This window comes from Rhinopithecus roxellana, chromosome 20 (assembly GCF_007565055.1).
Source record: "Rhinopithecus roxellana isolate Shanxi Qingling chromosome 20, ASM756505v1, whole genome shotgun sequence".
NCBI lineage: Eukaryota > Metazoa > Chordata > Mammalia > Primates > Cercopithecidae > Rhinopithecus > Rhinopithecus roxellana.
In genome coordinates, this window is record NC_044568.1 from 19,038,904 (window position 1) to 19,064,376 (window position 25,473).

At 50.0% G+C, this 25,473-nt stretch overlaps 1 protein-coding gene across 8 annotated transcripts in view; it reads right to left on the bottom strand.

Annotated features, from left to right (window-relative positions):
* FANCA (FA complementation group A) overlaps nucleotides 1–25,473 on the bottom strand; it is a 78,858-nt gene that overhangs the window by 37,636 nt on the left and 15,749 nt on the right. For 7 of the 8 annotated variants that reach the window (XR_004055341.1, XR_004055342.1, XR_004055343.1 and 4 more), the window contains exons 9-21: nucleotides 21,435–21,468; nucleotides 20,928–20,994; nucleotides 18,206–18,318; nucleotides 15,856–15,932; nucleotides 15,314–15,455; nucleotides 14,778–14,911; nucleotides 9,719–9,829; nucleotides 7,876–7,971; nucleotides 7,727–7,786; nucleotides 6,724–6,812; nucleotides 5,873–5,933; nucleotides 5,731–5,780; nucleotides 1,298–1,371 (exon numbers count right to left, since the gene is read on the bottom strand). Coding sequence is in view for 4 of the 8 variants with exons in the window: in XM_010378383.2 (XP_010376685.1) it covers nucleotides 1,298–1,371; nucleotides 5,731–5,780; nucleotides 5,873–5,933; nucleotides 6,724–6,812; nucleotides 7,727–7,786; nucleotides 7,876–7,971; nucleotides 9,719–9,829; nucleotides 14,778–14,911; nucleotides 15,314–15,455; nucleotides 15,856–15,932; nucleotides 18,206–18,318; nucleotides 20,928–20,994; nucleotides 21,435–21,468 (1,108 nt within the window). In the remaining 4 variants the exon portion in view is untranslated. Of the gene's footprint in view, nucleotides 1–1,297; nucleotides 1,372–5,730; nucleotides 5,781–5,872; nucleotides 5,934–6,723; nucleotides 6,813–7,726; nucleotides 7,787–7,875; nucleotides 7,972–9,718; nucleotides 9,830–14,777; nucleotides 14,912–15,313; nucleotides 15,456–15,855; nucleotides 15,933–18,205; nucleotides 18,319–20,247; nucleotides 20,843–20,927; nucleotides 20,995–21,434; nucleotides 21,469–25,473 lie in introns of those variants that run through there. The other variant, XM_030924418.1, reaches the window with a different exon arrangement.

Genomic DNA, 25,473 nt, shown 5'->3' on the forward strand with positions numbered 1-25,473 from the left:
GGGGCCTGTAGTCCCAGCTACTCGGGAGGTTGAGGCAGGAGAATGACGTGAACCCGGGAGGCGGAGCTTGCACTGAGCAGAGATCGTGCCACTGCACTCCAGCCTGGGCGACTGAGCGAGACTCCCTCTGAAATAAACAAACAACCAAAAAAAAAAAAAAAAAAAATGGGGATGGGTCAGGGACCTTTGTTCTTTGCCCATTGAAGTTTCCTGGGTCTCTATGGCTGCTGGAAATTTTCTAAGCTTATTGAAAAAAGGAGCTTTGGCAAACACAACTTAAAACAGGACTGTAGCTCATTAGAAGAGTCTCCTCCAGCCTCCCCGGCCCTGCACGTGGAAGGGGAGCTAGAAGAACACACAGGGGCCGGGCACGGTGGCTCACGCCTGTAACCCCAGCACTTTGATAGGCCGAGGCAGGCGGATCACTTGAGGTCAGTTCGCGACCAGCTTGTCCAACTTGGCGAAATCCCGCTTCTACTAACAAAAACTAGCCAGGCGCAGTAGTGCGCGCCTATAATCCCAGCTATTAGGGAGGCTGAGGCAGGAGAACTGCTTGAACCCAGGGGGCGGAGGTTTCAGTGAGCCGAGATTACTCCCCTGCAGTCCACAGGCCGCGGAGCGAGACTCTGTCTCAAAAAAAAAAAAAAAAAAAAAAAAAGAAAGAAAAGCCCACACGGAAACAGCAGCCTCAGATCTACGCCTTCAGCTCCGAGCGGCTCCCACAGGGAGGTGCTGGCTTCTGCTGGAGACAAAGCCACACGGCAAGAAAAACCATCCTCATGATGGCATCTCCCACTGCTGCCCGTGCAGCCTTTCACGGATTCCCAGTGAGGGCCTAGATCTGACCGACAGCTGCACCGCGGCTCCCCAGAGGCCAAGAGCCTGACTTCCACCTAAACTGTGCAACAGAAAAGTGCTGCGTGACACTCCCTACAACAGGCTGGAGCCAGCGATGTGGGCCCCAAGGTGGCCGCTGAGAGAGCACCCGAGTCTGAAGCCTGCACAAACACACCTCAGCGCGGCCCACAGAAAGATGATGAGCGACAACATGGGGCTGCGCAGGACACACACTCCTTTCCAGAAGGTGCTAAGTGATTCTTCAGGACCCCCAGGTAAGAGCCTGTGCCACGGCTGGCCCTGGGCGTCAGCATGGTGGGCGGACCCTGTACCCACAGCAGCAGCCTGAGCCGGCACAGCCACCCCCAGCTCACTCGGGCTTTGCTGCACGAGAGATGCTCAAGGTCAGGAAAACGGAAAAGCACAAGTCCCAGCGGGGCCAAGCGGCCCAGGAACTTACCTTCCGGCTTCTCTTCAGCAGCGGAGCAGGCCTGGCAGTAGGTGGAGTACAGAGATGGGGGGATTTTATCTGCTCTGGATCACAGGAAAACAATAAAACCAAGTCAGCTATGGCTTAAACGAATTCAAGATTACAATCCCCAAACCTATTATAAAATAAAAACATTAAATTTAAATAAATTATAAATACTGTGTAATTATGAGCCTGTTTTTAGAAAAGATTAAAAAATATATAAATTTAAATAGCACTGTTTCAAAATATGTCATATTAATCACATATTAATATCTAAAGAGCTATACCACAAAATACCACCAGTGATTATCCCTGCCAGTGAAATTATAAATTATTTCTATTTCTCCCATTCAATTTTTGGTAATTTCCAAATTCGAAACATGAATCTTTGTTAATTTTAATGAATAATACTAAGAAAAATGTTTAGTTCATGTCATTAAAAATAGGCAAAATTGGGCCAGGCGTGGTGGCTCCCGCCTGTAATCCTGGCACTTTGGGAGGCTGAGGCAGGCAGATCACCTGAGGTTGGGAGTTTGAGACCATTCTGGCCAGCATGGCGAAACCCCGTCTCAACTAAAAATATGAAAATTAGCTGGCTAATTACAGTGCACGCCTGTAATCCCAGCTACTGGGGAGGCTGACGCAGGAGAATCGCTTGAACCCAGGAGGCACAGGTTGTGGTGAGCTGAGATAACACCATTGCACTCCAGCCTGGGCAACAAGAGCAAAACTCAGTCTCAAATAAATATATATATAAAAATTGGCCAGGCGTGGCTGCTCACACCTGTAATCCCAGCACTTTGGGAGGCTGAGGCAGGTGGATCACAAGGTCAGGAGATCGAGACCATCCTGGCCAACATGGCAAAACCCCATCTCTACTAAAAATACAAAAATTAGCTCAGTGTGGTGGCGTGTGCCTGTGATCCCAGCTACTCGGGAGGCTGAGGCAGGACAATCACCTGAAACCAGGAGATGGAGGCTGCAGTGAGCCAAAATTGTGCCACTGCACTCCAGCCTGGGCAACAAAGAGACTGTCTTTAAAAAAAAAAAAGACACAGCACCAGACTGCTTTGCACCCAAGATTTATCAAACCTTAAAACACAAAATTCCTCTACCAAACAAAATGTTTCAGAGATCACAAAAAGGAAAGCTGCTCAATTCACTGTATGAGGCAATAAGACCCTGATGTTGAAGCAGCCAAGATGCTACAGGGGAATCACAGACATTGATGCAAAAACATGCAAAATATCAAAGCCAGTAGTTTATTTATTTATTGTTATTTATTTATTTTTTCTTTTTGAGACGGAGTCTCGCTCTGTTGCCCAGCCTACAGTGCGGTGGTGCGATCTCAGCTCACTGCAAGCTCCGCCTCCCGAGCCCAGGTTCACGCCATTCTCCTGCCTCAGCCTCCTAAGTAGCTGGGACTACAGGAGGCCACCACCACGCCCGGCTAATTTTTTTATTTTTAGTAGAGACGAGGTTTCACCGTGTTAGCCAGACTGGTCTTGAACTCCTGACCTCAAGTGATCTGCCTGCCTCAGCCTCTCAAAGTGTTGGGATTTACAGGCGTGAGTCACCGTGCCCAGCCAGTCAGTACTTTGTAAAACAAAAAATTATTACCAAGCAGGAGATATTTCAGGAATACAAGGATATTCCAACAGTAGGAACAAATAAATATAATCAGTCACATTCACAGATTAAAGGAGAAAAGCATGATCATCTTAAAAGAGGGAGAAAGCATTAATTCAGCCCTGCATGTTGGCTCACTCCTGTAATCCCAGCACTTTGAGAGGCCAAGGCGGGCGGACCACTTGAGGTCAGGAGTTAAAGACCAGCCTGGCCAATACAGCAAAACTCCACTAAAATACAAGAACTGCCCAGGTGTGTTGACGGGGCCCCTGTAATGCCAGCTACTCGGGAGGCTGAAGCACAAGAATCGTTTGAACTTGGGACGCAGAGATTTCAATGAGCCAAGATGGTGCTGGTACGACTGCACTCCAGCCTGGGCAACAGAGCGAGACTCTGTCTCAAAAAAAAAAACAAACAAAAAGCAAAAAAAGGTCAGGCATGGTGGCTCACGCCTGTAATCCCAGCACTTTGGGAGGCTGACGCGGACGGATCATGAGGTCAGGAGATTGAGACCATCCTGGCTAGCACAGTGAAACCCCGTTTCTACTAAAAATACAAAAACAAAATTAGCTGGGTGTGGTGGCGGGCGCCTGTAGTCCCAGCTACTCGGGAGGCTGAGGTGGGAGAAAGGCGTGAACCCGGGAAGTGGAGCTTGCAGTGAGCCAAGATTGCACCACTGCAGTCCAGCCTGGGTGACAGAGCGAGACTCTGACTCACAACAACAACAGCGACAACAGGCATGAGGTCATGGTAAAAATCCGTAGCAAATTAAGAGGGAACTTTTTTTTTTTGAGACGGAGTCTCGCTCTGTCGCCCAGGCTGGAGTGCAGTGGCCAGATCTCAGCTCACTGCAAGCTCCACCTCCTGGGTTTACGCCATTCTCCTGCCTCAGCCTCCCCAGGAGCTGGGACTACAGGCGCCCGCCACCTCGCCCAGCTAGCTTTTTTTTTTTTTTTGTATTTTTTAGTAGAGACGGGATTTCACCGTGTTAGCCAGGATGGTCTCGATCTCCTGACCTCGTGATCCGCCCGTCTCGGCCTCCCAAAGTGCTGGGATTACAGGCTTGAGCCACCGCGCCCAGCCGAGGGAACTTTCTTAAACAGATAAAGAGTAAGCCAGGTACAGCGGCTCCTATTTGTAATCCCAGCACTTTGGGAAGTTGAAGCAGGAGGATTATTTGAGGCTAAGAGATAGAGATAAGCCTGGGCAACGCAGCAAAAATCCATGTCCTCAAAACATTTAAAAAATGGCTGGGCATGGTGGAGCACTGCCTCCAGACCCAGCAACTGGGAAGGCAGAGGGGAAGGACTGTTGAAGCCCAGGAGGTCAAGGCTGTAGTGAGCCATGACTGTACCGCTGTGTTCCAGCCTGGGTGACAGAGTGGGACCCTGTCTCAAAACAATTCAAAGAAATGATCCCAGAGAATAAATTTAAGATTAAAAACATGATTTTTGCAGGGCACGGTGGCTCACGCTTGTAATCCCAGCACTTTGGGAGGCCGAGGTGGGTAGATCACAAGGTCGGGAGTTTGAGACCAGTCTGGCTGACATAGTGAAACCCCATCTCTACTAAAAATACAAAAATACAAAAAAGAAAAAGAAAAAAAGGCTCTTTCTCTTTTTGATCTTCTTACAGGTCCCAGAACTTTACAAATTTTGCTGGAATATAGGACTTATACTTTCCTATTTCTTCCAAGAAATAAGATACTTTTGTGATACCAACCAACTTTCTAGCTAGCAGCCTGTAATGTAAGTGACCCAGGGATACCTTATTATTCTAAACAAGAACTTCCAGGTCTACCCTAAGGTTTTGCAGCATGAGGCTTTCCCAGAGCTCTCTTTGATTTTCCTTCAGTTCTCCTTTTGCATAATCATTATGTACTGAAACATTTTCTTTCACTGAAGAATGATACAGCCGGACGTGGTGGCTCATGACTGTAATCCCAACACTTTGGGAGGCCGAGGCGGGCAGATTGCTTGAGCCCAGGAGTTCGAGACCAGCCTGACCAACATGGTGAAACCTGTCTCTACTAAAAATACAAAAATTAGCTGGGCGTGGTGGTGCACGCCTGTAATCCCAGCTACCCAGGAGGCTGAGGCAGGAGAATTGCTTCAACCCAGGAGGTGGAGGTTGCAGTGAGCTGAGATCGCACCACTGCACTCCAGCCTGGGCAACAGAGACTCCGTCAAAAAAAAAAAAAAAAAAAAAAAAAAAAGGCCAGGAGCGGTGGCTCACACCTATAATCCCAGCACTCTGGGAGGCCGAGGTGGGTGGATCATCTTCTGAGGTCAGGAGTTCAAGACCAGCCTGGCCAACATGGCAAAACCCCGTCTCTACTAAAAATACAAAGATTACCAGGACATGGTAGTGCACACCTGTAATCCCAGCTACTCAGGAGGCTGAGGCAGGAGAATTGCTCCAACCCAGGAGGCAGAGCTTGCAGTGAGCCAAGATCGTGCAATTGCACTCCAGCCTGGGCTACAGAGCGAGACTCCATCTAAAAACAAACAAAAAAAATTAGCCAGGCACAGGCTTGTAATCCCAGCTACTCAGGAGGCTGAGGCAGGAGAATCGCTTGAACCTAAGAGATGGAGGTTGCAGTGAGCCGAGATCTCGCCTCTGTACTCCAAGCCTGGGTGACAGAGTAAGTTTCCGTCTTAAAAAAAATAGTAACCAACTAATTTTGGAGCCAATATTTTATATCAAATTTCTCTACAGAAGAGCCACAAATCTTCGCATTGTCAGAAGAAACCTGGAGGCACAGCTGTCCCCTTCCAGCCGTGGCTGCATACCTCTTCAGAGACTCTATAAACGCCACACGGGAGTCAGGGACTTTGGGGAGCTGTGGGAAGAGAAGAGCCCTGTGAGAGGCTGACAAGCAAACTCCTTGCTTTCTACATAACTGGTCATGAACTCATGGAGACGCATACTGACCACTCGAGGTGTGAGCAGGGCAGGGAGGAAGTGGGACACGTAGTAAGGCCTCCTGAATATGCTGCAACACAGAGAAGCAGACAGTGCGTAGGTTAAGTGCAGCGAAAAGGCAATTCCCACAGACAGTGACTGGTGTTTCAGAGAGTGGACCGCAAGGGCTTATTCCAAAGCCACGATGCATTACGAAGTCTTCTTGCACACAGTTCTGGGACAAGGCGTGTAGGGCAGGACCACAGTCTGCCTGCTCCCCGGGCATGAACGTGGAGCCTGGATCAATCTGAGGCCATGAGGACCATGTAAGGTCCATTTGGGCAATTTCCTTGGAACTAAGTTCAAAACCCTGGGAGCTGCAATCAGCTCATCCACACGGGTAACCACTGGAATTCAAGATGTTTTGGGATCACACCAAATTGAATAAAGCTGTGCTATTCAGCTCTCTGTTACTGACTCCATATTGGTCACGAAGAAGGCATTGATAAAAAAAATCATCAGGGCCCCACTGTCTTCCCTCCCAGTGCAAGCTCCCCAATCAGCACTTCCTGCCCCAATCAGCACTTCCTGTCAGCTGTTTCAGCATTGGGGGGCATCACCTGCTTTTACAGAGGAAAACATGTTTCATGGCAAATGCATAGCTCTTGACCTCAGCCCGTATCCCCTCACGGCAGGATCCTCGATGTGACATTTACAGCCCTGACTCCTGTCTCTCCATGAATAGACAGTGGCCAGCCTGCCCCATGTGGCTCTGAGCAGACCTGGGACACACTCAGAGGAGCCCCAAGACACTGAGAGGCGTCAGAGCGGAGTCTGCACACACTGCAGCCTCCAGCGGCCCTTTGGGCAGTCCAGCCTACCTGGCCTCCATGACGGTGACTGGGATTTTCCCCGTATGCTCAAACACCATGACGGCCTTTTCAACATCCTGAAGAGCTTGGCTGTGGGGCTGGTTCCCATACAGGGAGGAAGGGAAAAAGAACAGAGGACTTTAAAGAAAAAAAAAGTGAGCAGTGAAGGCCACACTCAACCTGTGCTTCCTTGATGCAAAGACTCTGTACAAATTAAAGGTAAAGGCCCACACGGTGTGTCCACAGCAGGGGCCCTGGAGCACTCCACAATGTCCCAAAACACCAGCAAGACAGGGGAAGGGACGACACTGCCGCTTCCACACGCACAAGGCTCAGACCTGGCGATGTGCGGCGCTCATCGAGACAGCCCAGCTCTGCTGAGAGCCTCTTGCACGCCTCTAGGAGACTAAGGAGTTGAAAGTCAAGATTTCGGCCGGGCGCGGTGGCTCACGCCTGTCATCCCAGCACTTTGGGAGGCTGAGGCGGGCGGATCATGAGGTCAGGAGATCGAGACCATCCTGGCTAACACGGTGAAACCCCGTCTCTACTAAAAATACAAAAAACTAGCCGGGCGAGGTGACGGGCGCCTGTAGTCCCAGCTACTTGGGGGGCTGAGACAGGAGAATGGCGTGAACCCGGGAGGCGGAGCTTGCAGTGAGCTGAGATCCGGCCACTGCACTCCAGCCTGGGCGACAGAGCAAGACTCCGACTCCAAGAAAAAAAAAGTTCACACTTTTCTGAGATTCAGAGAAAAACATGAGCAACCACCTCTCCATTCAACCCCACATGAACCAGTCTCCTGAAAGGACAAATTTACTGCAGTGTGAGGTGCTTCGTTCCCACACACACAAGGTGGGACAAGGCAAAACAAAGGCCCCAGAGCCTAGTCCCCAGCTGCGCCCAAGGCAACACCAGACGTAAAAGCTCAAGCTCAACTCAGGAGTCAAAGGAAACTGGACTTTGCTTGGTGGGCGTGGCTGGCTGAGACCCTGCAGGGCTCAAGCAATGTTACCTCAGTAATGTCCCCAGCTGATGACAAATCCTCATAGAGTCCCATGCTTTCTATAGAAACCTTCAGAGAAGAGACAGAATGAGAACAAGAAAACAAAGCAGTTTCTGCTAGGACAGGTGTGAGGAGTTGGGCACAGAGGGGCAGCTTGCCTTGAGGTCAGCCAGCCGTGTCTTGGCCAATGAGATGTAGTCTGTGAGGAGGGAGCGGTACTTGCTGGGAACGAGGGGAGGGTGGAGAATGTGCACCTGAGGATAGATGGCAGAGTGCAGCACCATTAGTCTGGGAACTGCCTGGGACTCCAGGGAGGCCACAATTCACTTCCAACATCCACAGTGCTGAGTACAGAAACACGGCCCTTTACAGACTTACGAGTATGCAAAGCAAACCATCAGTAAAATTAAAACACAAGCCGGGCGCAGTGGCTCATTCCTGTAATCCCAGCACTTTGGGATGCCAAGGTGGGCGGATCACCAGGTCAGGAGATCGAGACCATCCTGGCTAACATGGTGAAACCCCATCTCTACTAAAAATACAAAAAATTAGCCGGGCACGGTGGCAGGTGCCTGTAGTCCCAGCTACTCAGGAGGCTGAGGCAGGAGAAGGGCGTGAACCCGGGAGGCGGAGCTTGCAGTGAGCTGAGATCCGGCCACTGCACTCCAGCCCGGGAGACAGAGCGAGATTCCGTATGCTTCCCCAGGTGAAAAACAAAGAAATTCTAATGTAGTTGGTCCTCCAAGTCCCGGGTGGCTCACTGGGGGAACCAGGGATGTACAATTCTAGCACCAGCAGGAACTGGCTGGCCCACCTGCAGCTCCACGCCTTTGGCTTCCTGGTCAAAGGGGACAGAGGAGACACTGCATTTTTTTTTTTTTTTTTTTTTGAGAGGGAGTTTTGCTGTTGTTGCCCAGGCTGGAGTGCAGTGGCGCAGTCTCGGCTGCAACCTCCACCTCCCTGGTTCAAGCGATTCTCCTGCCTCAGCCTCCCAAGTAGGTGGGATTATAGGCATGTGCCACCACCAGGCTAATTTTGTATTTTTAGTAGAGATGGGGTTTCTCCATGTTGGTCAGGCTGGTGTCAAACTCCTGACCTCAAGTGATCTGCCCTCCTCAGCCTCCCAAAGTGCTGGGATTACAGGTGTGAGCCACCACGCCCGGCCAATTTTCTTAAAAGATGAGCGTCAGGCTGGGCATGGTGGCTCATGCCTGTAATCCCAGCACTTTGGGAGGCCAAGGCAGAAGGATCACTTGAGCTCAGTTCAAGACCAGCCGGGGCAACATAGCAAGTACTCCATTTGTACTAAAAAAAAGAAAAAAAAACAGCCAGGTTTCCTGGTGTGCGCCTAGAGTCCCAACTACTCAGGAGGCTGAGGTGGGAGAATTGCTTGACCTGGGAGGTGTAGGCTACAGTGAGTTATGATGGCAACACTGCACTCCAGCCTGGGCGACAGAGTGAGACTGTCTCCAAAAAAAAAAAAAAAAAAAAAAAAAAAAAAAAAAAAAAAAAGCACATGTAATTTAAAAAAAAAAAAAAAGGCAAAATGAGTCCCTAACACCCTCACTGCAGTCCAACTTCCTCTTCCTGCATAACTGGGTGTGAGAATGTCTCTCCACATCACCACTCAGACCTGCTCACTGTTTTGAGGGAGGAAGGGAAAAAGAACAGAGGACTTTAAAGAAAAGAAAATGAGCAGTGAAGGCCACACTCAACCCGTGTTGAGCGGGTATATCTACCCACCTCCTTGGCCTAGAGGAGAAAAGAGTTTCTGAGAGTTTGCCATTACTGGCACACATGCCCTCACTTTGTGTCCACATGGACACCCCCAGCTGCAATGTTTGTGTTGTTTCACCATAAACTGCTTGGGGAAGGGGAGGGGCCTGGCTGAGAGGCTCAGAGCAGATCTGCAGGAGCCTCTTGGGGAGGCCAAGGCAGTCCTGAGATTAAGTAGGTGAGCAGAAGCACAAGAAATCATGGATATGGCAGCCAGCTTCTCACCTGCAGGTACCGGGGGGACTCAAAAGGCACGAGGTCTGACAAGAACGTAAACAGGAAGACCAGTGTCTTCTTGCTGCAGCCATGGTAGCCTCGCGTGCTCCCAAAGGAGGCCTGTGTGGAGAGAAGCGCGTGAAGCCCAGGCCAGCCAGGCGCGGCTGTACCACCTAGGCAGTGTCTGGGCTGCTGCTCTAGTCTGTCTCCTAAACAGAAAGGAAAGAAGAGAAACAACCAAAAGTCACTGTGGCTCACACATTTACAGACGTCATGGCTGTGCTTCGATTACAGAGAAGATCTAACAGTTATGCAAAGAAAAGAAGTTAAAAATAATTAGCTATAACAAACACTGAGGGTATCCCTTTTGGGATCCTTGGGGTACAATTTGTTAAATGCCCTAAGAAGTGTTTATGCACAGCAAACAAACTGATGTTGTGGGATGAAGCCGCTTCGGAACACACTTTAACGTCTAATCTCATCCATCCGTGGACAGATCACTGCAAGAGAGGTGCGCAAGGAAAACAGGCCAAGGAGGGCCGCCCCTCAGACAGTGACACCGCAAGACCCCAGCAGAGCAAGCATGGAACACAAGCAAACCCTTCCAGGAACGACGGGGGCTGCAGCCAGTCAGGGAAGGAAGGAGGATTTTCAATGGGCACGGCCCTGAACGCATCACAAGTGAACCTGCAGAGAGAATGTGTACCTCTGTGAAAACTGAGCCACTTACCTGCAAAACCACACGAGCTCCTGCTGCCCTGGCCCCATGTGAGAGCACAGGAGATCTTGGTGAAAGCTCAGCGAGTTAATGTCCATCAGGAAACCTGAACTGCAACTTGAACTGAAGGCTCACCTTGGTCTTTCTGAAAGCGGCAACATTGTGTACATTTTTTTTTTTTTTTGGAGACAGAGTCTGGCTCTGCCGCTCAGGCTGGAGTGCAGTGGCGCAATCTTGACTCACTGCAACGTCTGTCCCCCAGATTTGAGGGATTCTCCTGCCTCCCTAGTAGCTGAGATTACAGGCATTTGCCACCACTCCCAGCTTTTTTTTTTTTCTTTTTGAGAGAGTCTCACTCTGTCGCCCAGGCTGCAGTGCAGTGGCGCAGTCAGGGCTCACTGCAACCTGCACCTCCCGGGTTCAAGCGATTCTCCTGCCTCAGCCTCCTGAGTAGCTGGGATTATAGGCACCCACCACCACACCCAGTTAAATTTTGTATTTTTGGTACAGATGGGGTTTTGCCATATTGCTAAGGGTGGTCTCGAACTACTGGGCTCAAGCGATCTGCCCGCCTCATCCTCCCACAGTGCTGGGATTTGCCCTCAAAAGTAAAAATTAAAACAGATGTTCAGGCCAAGTTTGGTGGCTCATGCCTGTAATCCCAGCACTTTGGGAGGCTAAGTGGAGTGGATCACGAAATCAAGAGATCGAGACCATCCTGGCCAACATGGTGAAACTCCATCTCTACTAAAATTACAAAAATTAGCCGGGTGTGGTGGCATGCACCTGTAGTCCCAGCTGCTTGGGAGGTTGAGGCAGAAGAATCGTTGGAACCCAGGAGGCTAGACTTGCAGTGAGCCGAGAACACGCCACTGCACTCCAGCCTGGTGACAGAGAGGGACTCCATCTCAAAAACAAAACAAAACAAAAACAAATGTTCAAACACTGAATATGCATATATACATTTATCAAAACTCATCTAACTGTCTGGACATGGTGGTTCACGCCTGTAATCCCAGTGCTTTGGGGGTTGAGGTGGGGGGATCGCTTGAGGCCAGGAATCCGAGACCAGCCTGGGCAACACAGTATGATGTATTTACAAAAAAAAAAAAAATGTTTTTTAATTTGCTGAGTGTGGCGGCGCACACCTGTAGTCTCAGTTACTCTGGAAGCTGAGGCAGGAGGACTGCTTGACCCCAGGAGGTCAAGGCTGCAGTGAGCTATGATCATGCCATTGCACTCCAGCCTGGGCAACAGAGCAATACCCAGTCTCTTAAAACACAAAAAGAAACAAACAAAAAAACCTCATTTAACGGTACACTTAAATTGGATGCATTTTATTATTTCATTTCAACTATATTTTGATAAAGTTTTTTTTTTTTTTTTGAGACGGAGTCTCGCTCTGTCGCCCAGGCTGGAGTGCAGTGGCCAGATCTCACCTCACTGCAAGCTCCACCTCCCAGGTTTACGCCATTTCCTGCCTCAGCCTCCCGAGTAGCTGGGACTACAGGCGCCCGCCACCTCGCCCGGCTAGTTTTTTGTATTTTTTAGTAGATACGGGGTTTCACCGTGTTCGCCAGGATGGTCTCGATCTCCTGACCTCGTGATCCGCCTGTCTCTGCCTCCCAAAGTGCTGGGACTACAGGCTTGAGCCACCGCGCCTGGCCATATTTTGATAAAGTTGATTTGAAAAGGTAAAAGAAAAAGCAAACAAAACCAAAACAACACCATCAACACAGCACTCCAGAGTATTCCTCTCCAACTGTCGCCGAGGAAAGAGAAGGAACCGAGGAAAGAGAGACCCTGGGAGACCCATGAACTCATGACCTGAGCACCAGGTGGACTCTGGCACAAATCTCTCAGCACCTCACTAAGGACAGAGCAAATGCCTCTCCTCTTAGTTTAGTGGAAACCCCAGGCCAACTCCGCAGAGTTGGGGAGAGCCTGAGGGCAGGTGAGAAGGAACTTTATGGAATAAAAGTGAGTTGACGCCGCACCAATCCCCACCTTCTCCCAAAACGAACAGATGCGGCTCAGCCTGCTGTGTAGCCTCACCTCCTCTCAGAAGGCCCCAGGGACAAGCAGGCACTAGCAGTCATGATGGCTATGCAGGCACGTGGCCCTTTAAAATTTCAGGGAGCTGAGACTCCTACAAAGAGGCAGCTACTTCACCAAGGTGGTGATGCCAGGCAAACCTAATCCTTTTTTTTTGTTTTGAGACAGTCTTGCTCTGTCTCCCAGGCTGGAGTGTAGTAATGCAATCCCAGCTCATTGCAGCCTCAACCAATCATCCTGCCTCAGCCCGTAAGCAGCTAGGACCACAGGTGCTTACCATCACACCCAGCTAATTGTTACATTCTGTAGAGACGGGGGTCTTACTGTGCTGCCCAGGCTGATCTTGAACTCCTGGGCTCAAGCAATCCTCCTGCCTAGGCCTCCCAAAGTGCTGAGATTACAGGCATGAGCCACTGTACCTGGTCTGAACCCAAAACTTCCACAAAAAATTAACCCTTCAAATGGAAACTTTACTTACAAGCATTAAAAGAGTAACCATGAGTGCCCTTCACAGTTGATGTCTCAAAGACACCCAACTCCCGACATGAACTGGGGGTTTGCACAGAGGTTGCCCAGGGATCCCTGAGGTCTCAGCTCAGACTCAGTAGTCTGAAATGGGCCCCGGGATCTGTATTTACAAAGCCCCCTCCAGGCGAGTCTAATGCCCACTCAGGTTTGGGAACAGCTGCATAAACTTCTGTCAGAGAGAACACTGTGTGTGTTCCAAAGAAAAAGGAAGAGGCCAGGCACAGTGGCTCACACCTGTAATCCCAGCACTTTGGGAGGCTGAGGCGGGTGGATCACGAGGTCAGAAGATCGAGACCATCCTGGCTAACATGGTGAAACCCCATCTCTACTAAAAATACAAAAAATTAGCCAGGCTTGGTGGCGGGCGCCTGTAGTCCCAGCTACACGGGAGGCTGAGGCAGGAGAATGGCGTGAACCCGGGAGGTGGAGCTCGCAGTGAGCTGAGATAGCACCACTGCACTTTGGCCTGGGCGATAGAGTGAGACTCCATCTCAAAAAAAAAAAAAAAAAAGAAAAAGAAAAAGGAAGAATATGTGATACCGCTGAAGAAGGGAAGTACTTGTTTCAGGACTTACATGAAAATTAGGGACGTAAGCCTGGGTGTGGTGGCTCCCACCTGTAATCCCAGCACTTTTGGAGGCTGAGGCAGACAGTTCACTTGAGGTCAGGAGTTTGAGACCAGCCTGGCCAACATGATGAAACCCCATCTCTACTAAAAATTAGCCAGGTGTGGTGGCGAACACCTGTAACCCCAGCTACTCTGGGGGCTGAGGCGGGAGAACTGCTTGAACCCAGGAGGTGGAGGTTGCAGTGAGCCGAGATGGCACTACTGCACTCCAGCATGAGTGACAGAATGAGACTCTGTCTCAAAAAAAAAGAAAAGGAGGAAAGGCTGGGTGCGGTGGCTCATGCCTGTCATCTCAGCACTTTGGGAGGACAAGGCGGGTGGATCACGAGGTCAGGAGTTAGAGACCAAACTGACCAACATGGTGAAACCCTGTCTCTACTAAAAATACAAATATGAGCCGGGCATGGTAGCGCTCACCTGTAATCCCAGCTACTCAGGAGTTTAAGGCAGGAGAATCGCTTAAAACTGGGGGGTGGAGGTTGCAGTGAGCCGAGAAAGTGAGCTTTCTGCACTCCAGCCTAGGCGACACAGGAAGGCTCCGTGTCAAAAAAAACAAAAAAGGGAAAATAAGAGACACCGTATAATGTGCAAAAAGCAACAACCATGTCTGTGTCCCCCTTTCCAGATTTCACTAATTTTCTTCTTTTTCTTTTTGGGATGGAGTCTCCTTCTGTCACCCAGGCTGGAGTACAGTGGTGCAATTACAGCTCACTGCAGTCTTGATCTCCCAGGCTCAAATAATCCTCACATCTCAGCCTCCTGAGTAACTAGGACCACAGGTGTCTGCCACCACACCTGCATAGTTTTTTTTGTTTTTTGTGTGTGTTTTTGGTGATTTTTGGTGGAGATGAGGTCTCCCCAAGGTGTCCAGGCTTGACTTCACTAATTTTCTTATAAAAGACAGTAGGAGGCTCCATCAAGTAAGTGAGACGGAAACCAGGGGAAGGAGCCAAGGCCTCGACAGGAAGAATCCAGGCCCCTCAGCACACACAGAGGAAGATCTGCTGAGGCCACCTGGCAAAGTTGACAGCAAGATTGTTCACTCTCATGACAGAGTGTCAGGTAAGGACAGCATGGTCTCCACTCCCAGGCCTTCTGGGAAGATCAGGTATTAGGTAGCCGAGTGGCAGGTCACTTACCTTGAACCAGTCTGCATATGACTGGAACGCAGAGGGGCCCTCCAGTGCTGCCTGGCGCACAACTAGGAACGCAGTGACCATGCTGTCCAGCTGGCAGCTCTCGAATGCCTGGGCCATCAAACGCGCCACCCAGTCTAGTTAAGAACCATGACATAGTCAAAGCAAGGCAAGGGCAGCCAGCAGAGACAATATGAGTTGTGCTGGGTGATCAAGTATTCCAGTAGGAGAATGTGCATATCCAAACACCAAGTTTTAAAAGACTAGACAGCAATTACAGCATGTCAAGCACCAACTCCTAGAGACTTGAATGAAGCAGCAGTGCACACTCTGGTCTGTCAGAGCAGCAGTCAGTGCTTATGGAAGTGTCTAGTGAAGACTGTTCCATTGACATGAGGCACTACAGGTTCCGGGCAGCTAGGGAAGGGCTTCACACTGAGAGGCTCACCCACAGTCATCTGGGACTCTGCTGACACCAGTGCTCAAATCACACCCCCACATACACTGACTGGCACCACCGGGCTCTCGTGAAATCTCACCTTCAAGTAGCTGCTGCGCTTCTGGAAGGCAGACAACCAGTGCAGACACAAAGGAGAGCACTCGCTGCCAGTGAACCTCCTGCGTTTCCAGAACTTCTTGCAAATGGCCAACCAACTCCTCTGGACTCAGCATCACAAAGAGCTGAAATAAAAGTGTCCGCTCCCTTCAATATCAAAGCAAACCAGTGTGGGACAGATGACCCCTCACCTCCCTCCCGGCTGGTAGCCACCGCAGCCCCCTCACTTCCCACTGCAAAGGTAACACGTGGAGCTGTGACGGCTCACACAGTGGCGTCTCTCCCCTCACAGTGGCGTCTCTTCCCTCACCGTGCTCAGCACTGGTTGGAGAGAATCCTCCTTATCTCAAGGAGGAGGGGCTCAGCCCAACTGACAAGTTCAGTCTCCTGAACCGAGTGGTGGCCTCAATGATGACAGCCATGCCTCCCGATGTGCCATCCACGGCAGGCAGCATGACATGGACTCGGCAGATCTTAATCCCCCACCACGAGCTCGGCAGCAGGTCTCATACCACCTCCACTCACCCTGCGGTACAGTGCGGTGAGCAGAGGGTGCGTCCGCGCAAAGCTCCACTCTCTCTGCATCTGAACAGCATCAGATGCTGCATGGGGAGAAAGAGACAAAAACTTCAAATCAGAGATCAAAAAGTTGTGGGTTTTGTTTTTGGACAGGGTCTCACTATCACCCAGGCTGGAGTAGAGTGCTTACCACAGTCTCAACCTCCCTGGCTCAAGCAATCCACCTGCCTCAGTCTCCCAAGTAGCTGCGACCACAGGCGTGTGCCACCATAACCCAGATACTTTTTGTATTTTTTTAAAATTTTTTTGAGATGGAGTCTCGCTGTGTCGCACAAGCTGGAGTGCAGTGTCACAATCTCCACTCACTGCAAGCTCCACCTCCCGGGTCCAAGTGATTCTCCTGCCTCAGCCCCCCGAGTATCTGGGACTACAGGCGCCTGCCACCACACCCTGCTAATTTTTGTATTTTTAGTAGAGATGGGGATTCACTATGTTGGCCAGGCTGGTCTCGAACTCCTGACCTCATGATCCGCCCGCCTCGGCCTCCCAAAGTGCTGGGATTACAGGCATGAGCCACTGCTCCTGGTCAAAAAGTTGTGTTTCAAAGCTTCAGTGTGAAAACAGATCTTAATATGTACTTTTTCAATTATTAAAGTTCACCATCTCCCTGTTTGTTGCCTATCTGCTCTATCATCAATTCTGTTTCTCAGGGCCAGTCAGTTACTCGTAATGCTCTGTCATATTCACAATCAATATTTCCCAACAGACCAACTGCATTTCAACCTTCCTGCTTCTAAACTGTCAATAAGGCCGGGAGTGGCGGCTCACGCCTGTAATCCCAGCACTTTGGGAGGCCAAGGTGGGTGGATCACGAGGCCTAGACCAGCCTGGCCAAGATGGTGAAACCCTTTCTCTACTCAGAATACAAAAAGAAGCCGGGCATGGTGGCAGGCACCTCTAATTCCAGCTACTCGAGAGGTTCAGGCAGGGAACTGCTTGAACCCGGGAGGCGGAGGTTGCAGTGAGCCAAGATCACGCCACCATGCTCCAGCCTGGGTGACAGAGCAAGACTCTGTCTCAAAAAAAAAAAAAATGAATACATAAAATAAAATAAACTGTCAATAAACCAATCATGGTGGGGATAAAATAAACTGTCAATAACCCAATCATGGTGGGAATGCTGTTCAAAGGAAGCTCAGCTCGGCCAAGTGATGACAAACCCCCGAGCACCTCACAGCACCTGTCGGGAGCCGTCCATGCATCCCTCGTCCCCCACTCGTCACCCGTTTCCTGCCTGAGCATCTACCCTGGGGATATGCCAGACACAGAGAAAGCTCAAAGTGTCCATCTTGGCCCCACTCGTAAGACTGGAATCTCGGAACAGTCTGCCATACGTGGGTGACAGGACACCCACTGGGCAGACGATGCCCGAGCCATCAAACACGCCACCCAGTCTAGTTGAGAACCATCACACAGTCCAGTTTTTAAAAAGACTAGACACATCTGGGCACAGTGGCTCATGCCTGTAACCAGCCTTTGGGATGACCAGAGGCAGGTGATTACTGAGGTCAGGAGTTCCAGACCACAGCCTGGCACAATGTCAAACCCTCTCTACTAAAATACAAAATTTAGTCAGGCATGGTGGCACACGCCTGTAACCCCAGCTACTTGGGAGGCTGAACCAGGAGAATGTTTGAACCCGGGAGGTAGAGGCTGCAGTGAGCCGGGATCACGCCACTGCACTCCAGCCTGGGCAACAGAACGACACTCCGTCTCCAATAAATAAATAAATAAAGATACTTCTATTTTAGGCTGGGTGCGGTGGCTCACGCCTGTAATGCCAACACCTCAACACTTTGGGAGGCAGAGGTGGGCGCAGCACCTGAGGTCAGGAGTTTGAGACCAGCCTGGCCAACATGGTGAAATGCCACCTCTACTAAAATACTACCTAAAATAGTCGGTGTGTGGTGGCTGGTGCCTGTAGTCCTAGCTACTTGGGAGGGTGAGATACGAGAATTGCTTGAACCTAGGAGGCGGAGATTGCAGTGAGCTGAGATTGTGTCACTGCACTCCAGCCTGGGCAAGTGAGTAAGACTCCGACTCAAAAAAAAAAAAAAAAAGAGGTATTTCTATTTTAGTGACAATTATTTTGTCCACTCATAATTCTAAATTTTCTTGTAAGAATCTGTTCCTTTCAGATGAAAGGATATTCAGTAACAATCTCAGGCACCTTAGGACCCAATCTCTGCTTGAGGTCCTACAGCTCCTAGCGTCTCCCATCAGCATTACCAAGGCAACAGCACAACAGCAATCCCCAAACTGGGCAGCAACTGAGCAGCCTCCGCTCGGGGCCCACCTTTTAGCAGAGGGCTGTGAGTGAGTATCTGAGTCAGTGTGTGACTGAAGAACCTCTTCGTAGAATCTGTGGAGATGACACTGCCGAGCATGTGTCCACTGAACACGCCGAACCTGCCAATGCAGCGGAAAGAGAGTTCAGGAAAGGGCGGGTGCCCTGTGTGCCACTCATCGATCCCAGCACAAACCGTGGCTCAGGCTCGCCCCTTCTTTTTCTTTTTTTTCTTTAGACAGTGTTTCCCTCTGTCGGAGTTTCCCTCTGTCACCCAGGCTGGAGTGCAGTGGTGCGAGCTCGGCTCATTGCAAGCTCCGCCTCCAGGGTTCACACCATTCTCCTGTCTCAGTCTGAGTAGCTGGGACTACAGGCGCCCGCCACCATGCCCAGCTAATTTTTTTTTTTTTGTATTTTCAGTAGAGACGGGGTTTCACGTGTTAGCCAGGATGGTCTTGATCTCCTGACCTCATGATCTGCCCGCCTCAGCCTCCCAAAGTGCTGGGATTACAGGCGTAAGCCACCACGCCCGGCCCAGGCTCGCCCTTTCTTTAAGGAAGGAAGGGGCTTTTTTGGCCAGGCCACTATAACCATGGACGTGAAACTGAATCCAAGGAGGTGGCAATTCAACGATAAAGGAGACAAGGCAATGGCGAAGCCCACGGAGCAGAGCAGCGGAGGCAAGCAGAAAGAAACAGGTTGGGAAGGGCAGGCTGCGCCGCACCCAGGAGTGCAGCAGCAGGAGCCAACCCCACGGGGCCTCAGCGGCACTCTCTGCGAAACGGAACTCCTCCAGAGGGTCATGCCAACCCTGCGAGGAGAAGGGCCCAGCACACCAGGGCCTCAAACACTGCAGTCACAACAGGGGCTGAGGCCAGCTCTGTCCATGAAGATGAGGAAGGAATGGAATGGACTACGGTTTCCTGGGCCATCTGTGTGAGAGAGCAGGATGTTCTAGGGGGGAATGGGGTCACAGAGCCAGGTGGCAAGACCACTTGAGGTCTATTAGCCTGCCATATCCCAGTAGGCCCATACAGACCACCAAAGTCCAACCCAGACCCTCTCATGAGGCTTACAACCTGCAACCAGCAAGGGGTACTTTATGCCGATTCCCCAGGTAAGAAAATCAAGGGTCCAGCCGGGCGCGGTGGCTCACGCCTGTAATCCCAGCACTTTAGGAAGCCGAGGTGGGTGTATCACTTGAGGTCACAAGTTCGAGACCAGCCTGACCAATAAAATGAAACCCCGTGTCTACTAAAAAATACAAAATACAAAATTACAGGCTTGTGCTAGGTATGGTGATGCACGCCTGTAATCTCAGCTACTCAGGAAGCTGAGGCAGGAGAATCGATTGAACCTGGGAGGCAGAAGTTGTGGTGAGCAGAGATCACACCATTGCATTTGAGCCTGGGTAACAAGAGCAAAACTCTGTCTCAAAAATAAATAAATAAATTATTGGCAACTAATTACAAAATTTAAAAAGCAGCAGGTCAGTGGTTGTTACCTGCCGCTCAGGACGTCAGTGTGAGTAATCTTATCATGCAGATTATTTAAAAAGCCCTTGCCACAGACTAAACTGTATCCCCACAAAGTCCCTCTGTTGAAGCCCAGCCTCTCCATGTGGGGTGCTGGTAAGGCCTAGGTGATGATGAGGTAACTGCCAGGAGAAGACACCAGAGGGCTTGCTGTCCGCTCTCTACCTCATGAGGACACAGAAAAAGGAAGTCTCCTGCAAGCCAGGAAGAGGGTCCTCCCCAGAACCCAATCTTGGTGGCACCCTGACCTCCAACTTCCAGCCTCCACCGCTGTGAAACACAGCTGCGTCCACACTGCAGTCTCTGGCACTGTTACAGCAGCCTAAGCTAACTGATGCACACGCAAACATTCAGAAAATCACACAGTGCTTTATTCACTGTTTCACTAAAAGTACCGAATGGTACAACACATTTAATTGAGCAGTTAAACAGTTACTTGTGAGGGATGCGAAATGAGGAGCAAATTAATCAAAGAATGAGAAGGCTGACAAGGCCTAGAAACAGTGGGGAATTCTACTGATTTTTCACAAGGCCTGGAAACGGTGGGGAATTCTACGGGTTTCTCGAGACTTCACTTCAAGGTCCCCTGCCCACAATAGAGGGAAGCAAACCCCGACGTCCACCTTCCACCCAGCCCCCACTCCTCAGCTTCCGCCTCCCCACCTATAGGGGTCTCCGCACATCTCCACAGAGCTGTGGAGAGAAAAAGCAAACAGGCCCGAGCTTTGCCTGCTGGTGAATCTGAGCAGGATCTGTGGAGGGCAGGCAGCGGGAGTCTGTGGAGGCACAGCTGCAGCGTGTTCCAGAAGTCTGTGGAGGCACAGCTGCAGCGTGTTCTAGAAATGTGGGGGCCGAGAGGCAGGGCCAGCTCTAGAGCCTGGACCACACCCAGGGGAGGAGGAGCAAGGGGAGACTCCACAGAGGGGAGGAGGTCACAGTGTACGGGACAAAGCACTGGTGCAGGACTTCCAAAGGCGGAACAGGATCCTGCAGTGGGTGCACCTTCCGACCTCATCCTCACGGGGAAAAGGCTTTCCTACGGTCGCTTCCTCCTCACACACGTTATCATAACTGGCAGAGGAAGTGTGCTCAGGAGTGGGCTGCTGAAGCTCTGGAAGTGTTTAAAATATCTTGGCTCTTTAATTTGGCAGGAACCCCCTGCAGTACACTCAGGCAGGCCACCCTCAGGAACATACCAGCACCTCACGGTCTTGTGAGTGGAGGACTCCTCTTGTACTCCAGCAGCCAAAGCGTCAAGGGCAACTGATGACAGAGCCAGCAACAGAAAACGGATGTCAGCATACAGTGGCAGCCCACCAGAAACAATCCCCAAGTGCTTTCGGACATGGGATTCACTTCCAATCCCCCAGAGGGCCCACATCCATCAAGACTTCTACAATCTGGAAGCCATTAATCAAAACACAGACAATAAAACGCTTCCCTGTTACCCACACATTAACGTGGTATCCCTTCACAGCTCTGAAAATTAAATCTAAAGCCGCCAGGAACTGGAAACCAGAGTAAGAATGGGAAGGTAAATCCACATCAAATTACAACCAAAACAAGGGCATTCCAGTACCAGGACTCTACACAGTGAAACATATGGGGGAGAAATACTTCAAATGGAAAGGCAGAAAACTGACAGAATTGCTAATAAGCAAACTAAGTCATTTACAGTCTGGGCCACAGGACAATTAACTTACAAATCAGCATTCTCTGCAGTACATCAACCACGACCTGTCAAAATAGAATGTGAATTACCATCACGTGGTACTTTTCTGTAATTTGTGTGATACCTGCATCACACAAGGAATTATTACTTGTTACTTTACGAATTAAAAACCTTCATAGATCTAGAAAGTATCCTAATACTGAAGGGACCCAGACAGAGTCAGAAGGCTGAACTTTCTGGAATTACCCTAAGGCTGCTCTCAGCATGGCCTGCGGCTGTGAGCCTAGGACTGGGCAGGACACTGGCTTTCGCAGGCACAGAGCTTTGCTGCAGTACTTCAGTGGAGAGAGGAAGCACAGACCTTGAATCTGGGCTGTGGAACTCAAGACTTTCACCCTTGATGCCTCTAGAGCCAGAAGATGGTGAGAAGGTGCCATTGTCCATTTCCCTTCTTCACATCTCCTGGGCTTAAAGCACACCACTCCTCAGGGAACAATTCATGGGAACAATAAAACAGACTTCCTGAAACAAAGCCCACAGACTGCAGTATAGAAATGTGAGCCACTGGCTCAGGAACCTCCAAAAGCGAATGAAAATTTGGGACGTATCCAAAGCAATCTACAGATTCAATGCAATCCCTACCAATAACATTCTTCAAAGAAATAGAAAAAAATATTCTAAAATCCACATGGAACCAAGAAAGAACAGAGATAACCAAAGCAATCCTGAGGAAAAAGAACAAAGCTAAAAAAAAATCACACTGCCTGAGCTCAAACCATTCTACAAGACTACAGAAATGAAAAGAGCATAAGGTTGATATAAACACACACACAGACCAACGGAACAGGATACAGAACCCAGAAATAGGCCAGCACGGTGGCTCACACCTGTAATCCCAGCACTGTGGGAGGCCGAGGTGGGCGTATCACGAGGTCAGGAGATCTAGACCAGCCTGAATAACAAGGTGAAACCCTGTCTCTACTAAAAATACAAAAAAAATTATCTGGACGTGGTGGCAGATGCCTATAGTCCCAGCTACTTGGGAGGCTGAGGCAGGAGAATGGCGTGAACCCGGGAGGTGGAACTTACAGTGAACCGAGATGGCACCACTGCACTCTAGCCTGGGTGACAGAGCAAGACTCCATCTCAAAAAAATGAAAAAAAATGAAGGCCAGCACAGTGGCTCACGCCTGTAATCCCAACATCTTGGGAGGTCAAAGTGGGTGGATCATGAGGTCAGGAGACCCAGACCATCATGGCTAACACAGTGAAACCCCGTCTCTACTAAAAATACAAAAAATTAGCCAGGTTAGGTGACAGGCGCCTAGCCTACGACAGAGTGAGACTCTGTCTCAAAAAAAAAAAAAAAAAAAAAAAAAAAAAAAAAAAAAAAAGGGAGGACAAAGAACATGATTAAATATATGGGGTTTTTTTTTTTTTTGAGATAGTTTCACTCTTGGTGCCCAGGCTGGAGTGCAGTGGTGCGATCTCGGCTCACCACATCCTCCTCCTCCTCAGTTCAAGCAATTCTCCTGCCTCAGCCTCCCTAGTAGCTGGGGCTACAGGCATGCGCCACCACGCCCAGCTAATTTTTGCATTTTTAGTACAGATGGCGTTTTACCATGTTGGCCAGGCTGTTTTCGAACTCCTGACCTCAGGTGATCCACCTGCCTTGGCCTCCCAAAGTGCTGGGATTACAGGTGTGAGCCATCACGCCTGGCCTAAACATTTTCAAAAAACATGCAAATGGCCACCAAGTGTATGAAAAAAATGGCCATTATCAGCCAAGTGCGGTGGCTCACGCCTGTAATCCTAGCACTTTGGGAGGCTGGGGTGGGAGGATCACCTGAGGTCAGAAGTTTGAGACCAGCCTGACCAACATGGAGAAACCCTATCTCTACTAAAAATACAAATTTAGCCAGGCATGGTGGCACATGTCTGTCTGTAATCCCAGCTACGTGGGAGGCTGAGGCAGGAGAATTGTTTGAATCCAGGAGGCGGAGGGAGGTTGTGGTGAGCCGAGATCATGCCATTGCACTCCAGGCTGGGCAACAAGAGCGAAACTCAGCCTCAAAAAAAAAAAGGAAAAAAAAAAAAAAGACGACGAAAAAATAGGCTGGGCACAGTGGCTCACACCTGTAATCCCAACACTTTGGGAGGCCGAGGTGGGTGGATCACAAGGTCAGGAGTTCAACACCAGCCTGGCCAAGATGGCAAAATCCCGTCTCTACTAAAAACACAAAAAATTAGCCAGGAGTGGTGGCTGGCGCCTGTAATCCCAACCAGGAGGCTGAGGCAGGAGAATCACTTGAACTCAGAGGGCGGAGGTTACAGTGAGCCAAGATCGTGCTACCACACTCCAGCCTGGGTGACAGAGTGAGACTCTGTCTCAAAATATAAATAAATAAATAAATAAAAATAAGAAAAGGCCAGGCACAGTGTCTTACACCTGTAATCCCAGCACTTTGGGAGGCTGAGACGGGTGGATCACGAGGTCGGGAGATCGAGACCATCCTGGCTAACATGGGGAAACCCCGTCTCTACTAAAAATACAAAAAATTAGCTGGGCATGGTGGCTGGTGCCTGCAGTCCCAACTACTCAGGAGGATGAGGCAGGCGAATGGTGTGAACCCAGGAGGCGGAGCTTGCAGTGAGCCCAGATCGCGCCACTGCACTCCAGCCTGGGCGACAGAGAGAGACTCCGTCTCCAAAAAAAAAAAAAAAAAGGCCAGTATCACTAATCATCAGGAATATGCAAATCAAAGCCACAATGAGCTATTATTTCACTCCAGTTAGAATGACCATTATCAAAAAAAACAAAAAATAACAAATGCTGGTGAGGATGCAAACAGGACTCATATATGCTGTTAGTGAGAATGCAAATTAATACAGCCATTATGGAAAATAGTATTGAGGTTTCTAAATAGTTGGGTAGTTCTATAAACAGAACTACCAGCCCAGAGGGTTTCACTTTTGCTTGGCGTGGTTATCACACCTGTAATCCCAGCACTTCGGGAGGCCAAGGCAAGCAGATCACGAGGTCAAGAGATCGAGACCATCCTGGCCAACGGGGTGAAACCCCGCCTCTAAAAAAAAAATACAAAAATTAGCTGGGCATGGTGGTGCACGCTTGTAATCCCAGCTATTCGGGAGGCTGAGGTAGGAGAATCGGTTGAACCTAGGAGGCAGAGGTTGTAGAGAGCTGAAATCTCACCACTGCAGCCTGAGCAACAGCGAGAGACTCCGTCTCCAAAAAAAAAAAAGAACTGCCATATGATCCAGCAATCCCACTACTGGGCGTACAGCCAAAGGAAAGGAAATCAGTCGGCTGAAGAGACATCTGCACTCCTACATTTACTGTGACACTATTAACAATAGCCAAGATATGGCCGGGCGTGGTGGCTCAAGCCTGTAATCCCAGCACTTTGGGAGGCCGAGACGGGCGGATCACGAGGTCAGGAGATCGAGACCATCCTGGCTAACACGGTGAAACCCCGTCTCTACTAAAAAATACAAAAAACTAGCCAGGCGAGGTGGCCGGCACCTGTAGTCCCAGCTACTCGGGAGGCTGAGGCAGGAGAATGGCGGGAACCCGGGTGGCGGAGCTTGCAGTGAGCCGAGATCCGGCCACCGCGCTCCAGCCTGGGCGACAGAGCGAGACTCCGTCTCAAAAAAAAAAAAAAAAATAGCCAAGATATGAAATCAACTTGTGTGCCCAACAAGAGATGACTGGATACAGAGAACGTGGTATATACACACAATGGAATACTAGTCAGCTTTGATGGAGTCTCGCTCTGTCACCCAGGCTGGAGTGCAGGGCGCAATCTTGGCTCACTGCAACCTCCACCTCCTGGGTTCGAGCAATTCTCCTGCCTCCACACCTGTGGCTGGGACTACAGGAATGCGCCACCACGCCCGGCTAATTTTTTTTGTATTTTTAGGAGAGACAGGGTTTCACCACGTTGACCAGGCTGGTCTTGAACTCCTGACCTCAGGGAATCCACCAGTCTCAGCCTCCCAAAGTGCTGGATTATAGTCATGAGCCATTGAGCCCAGCCTCAGCTATTCTT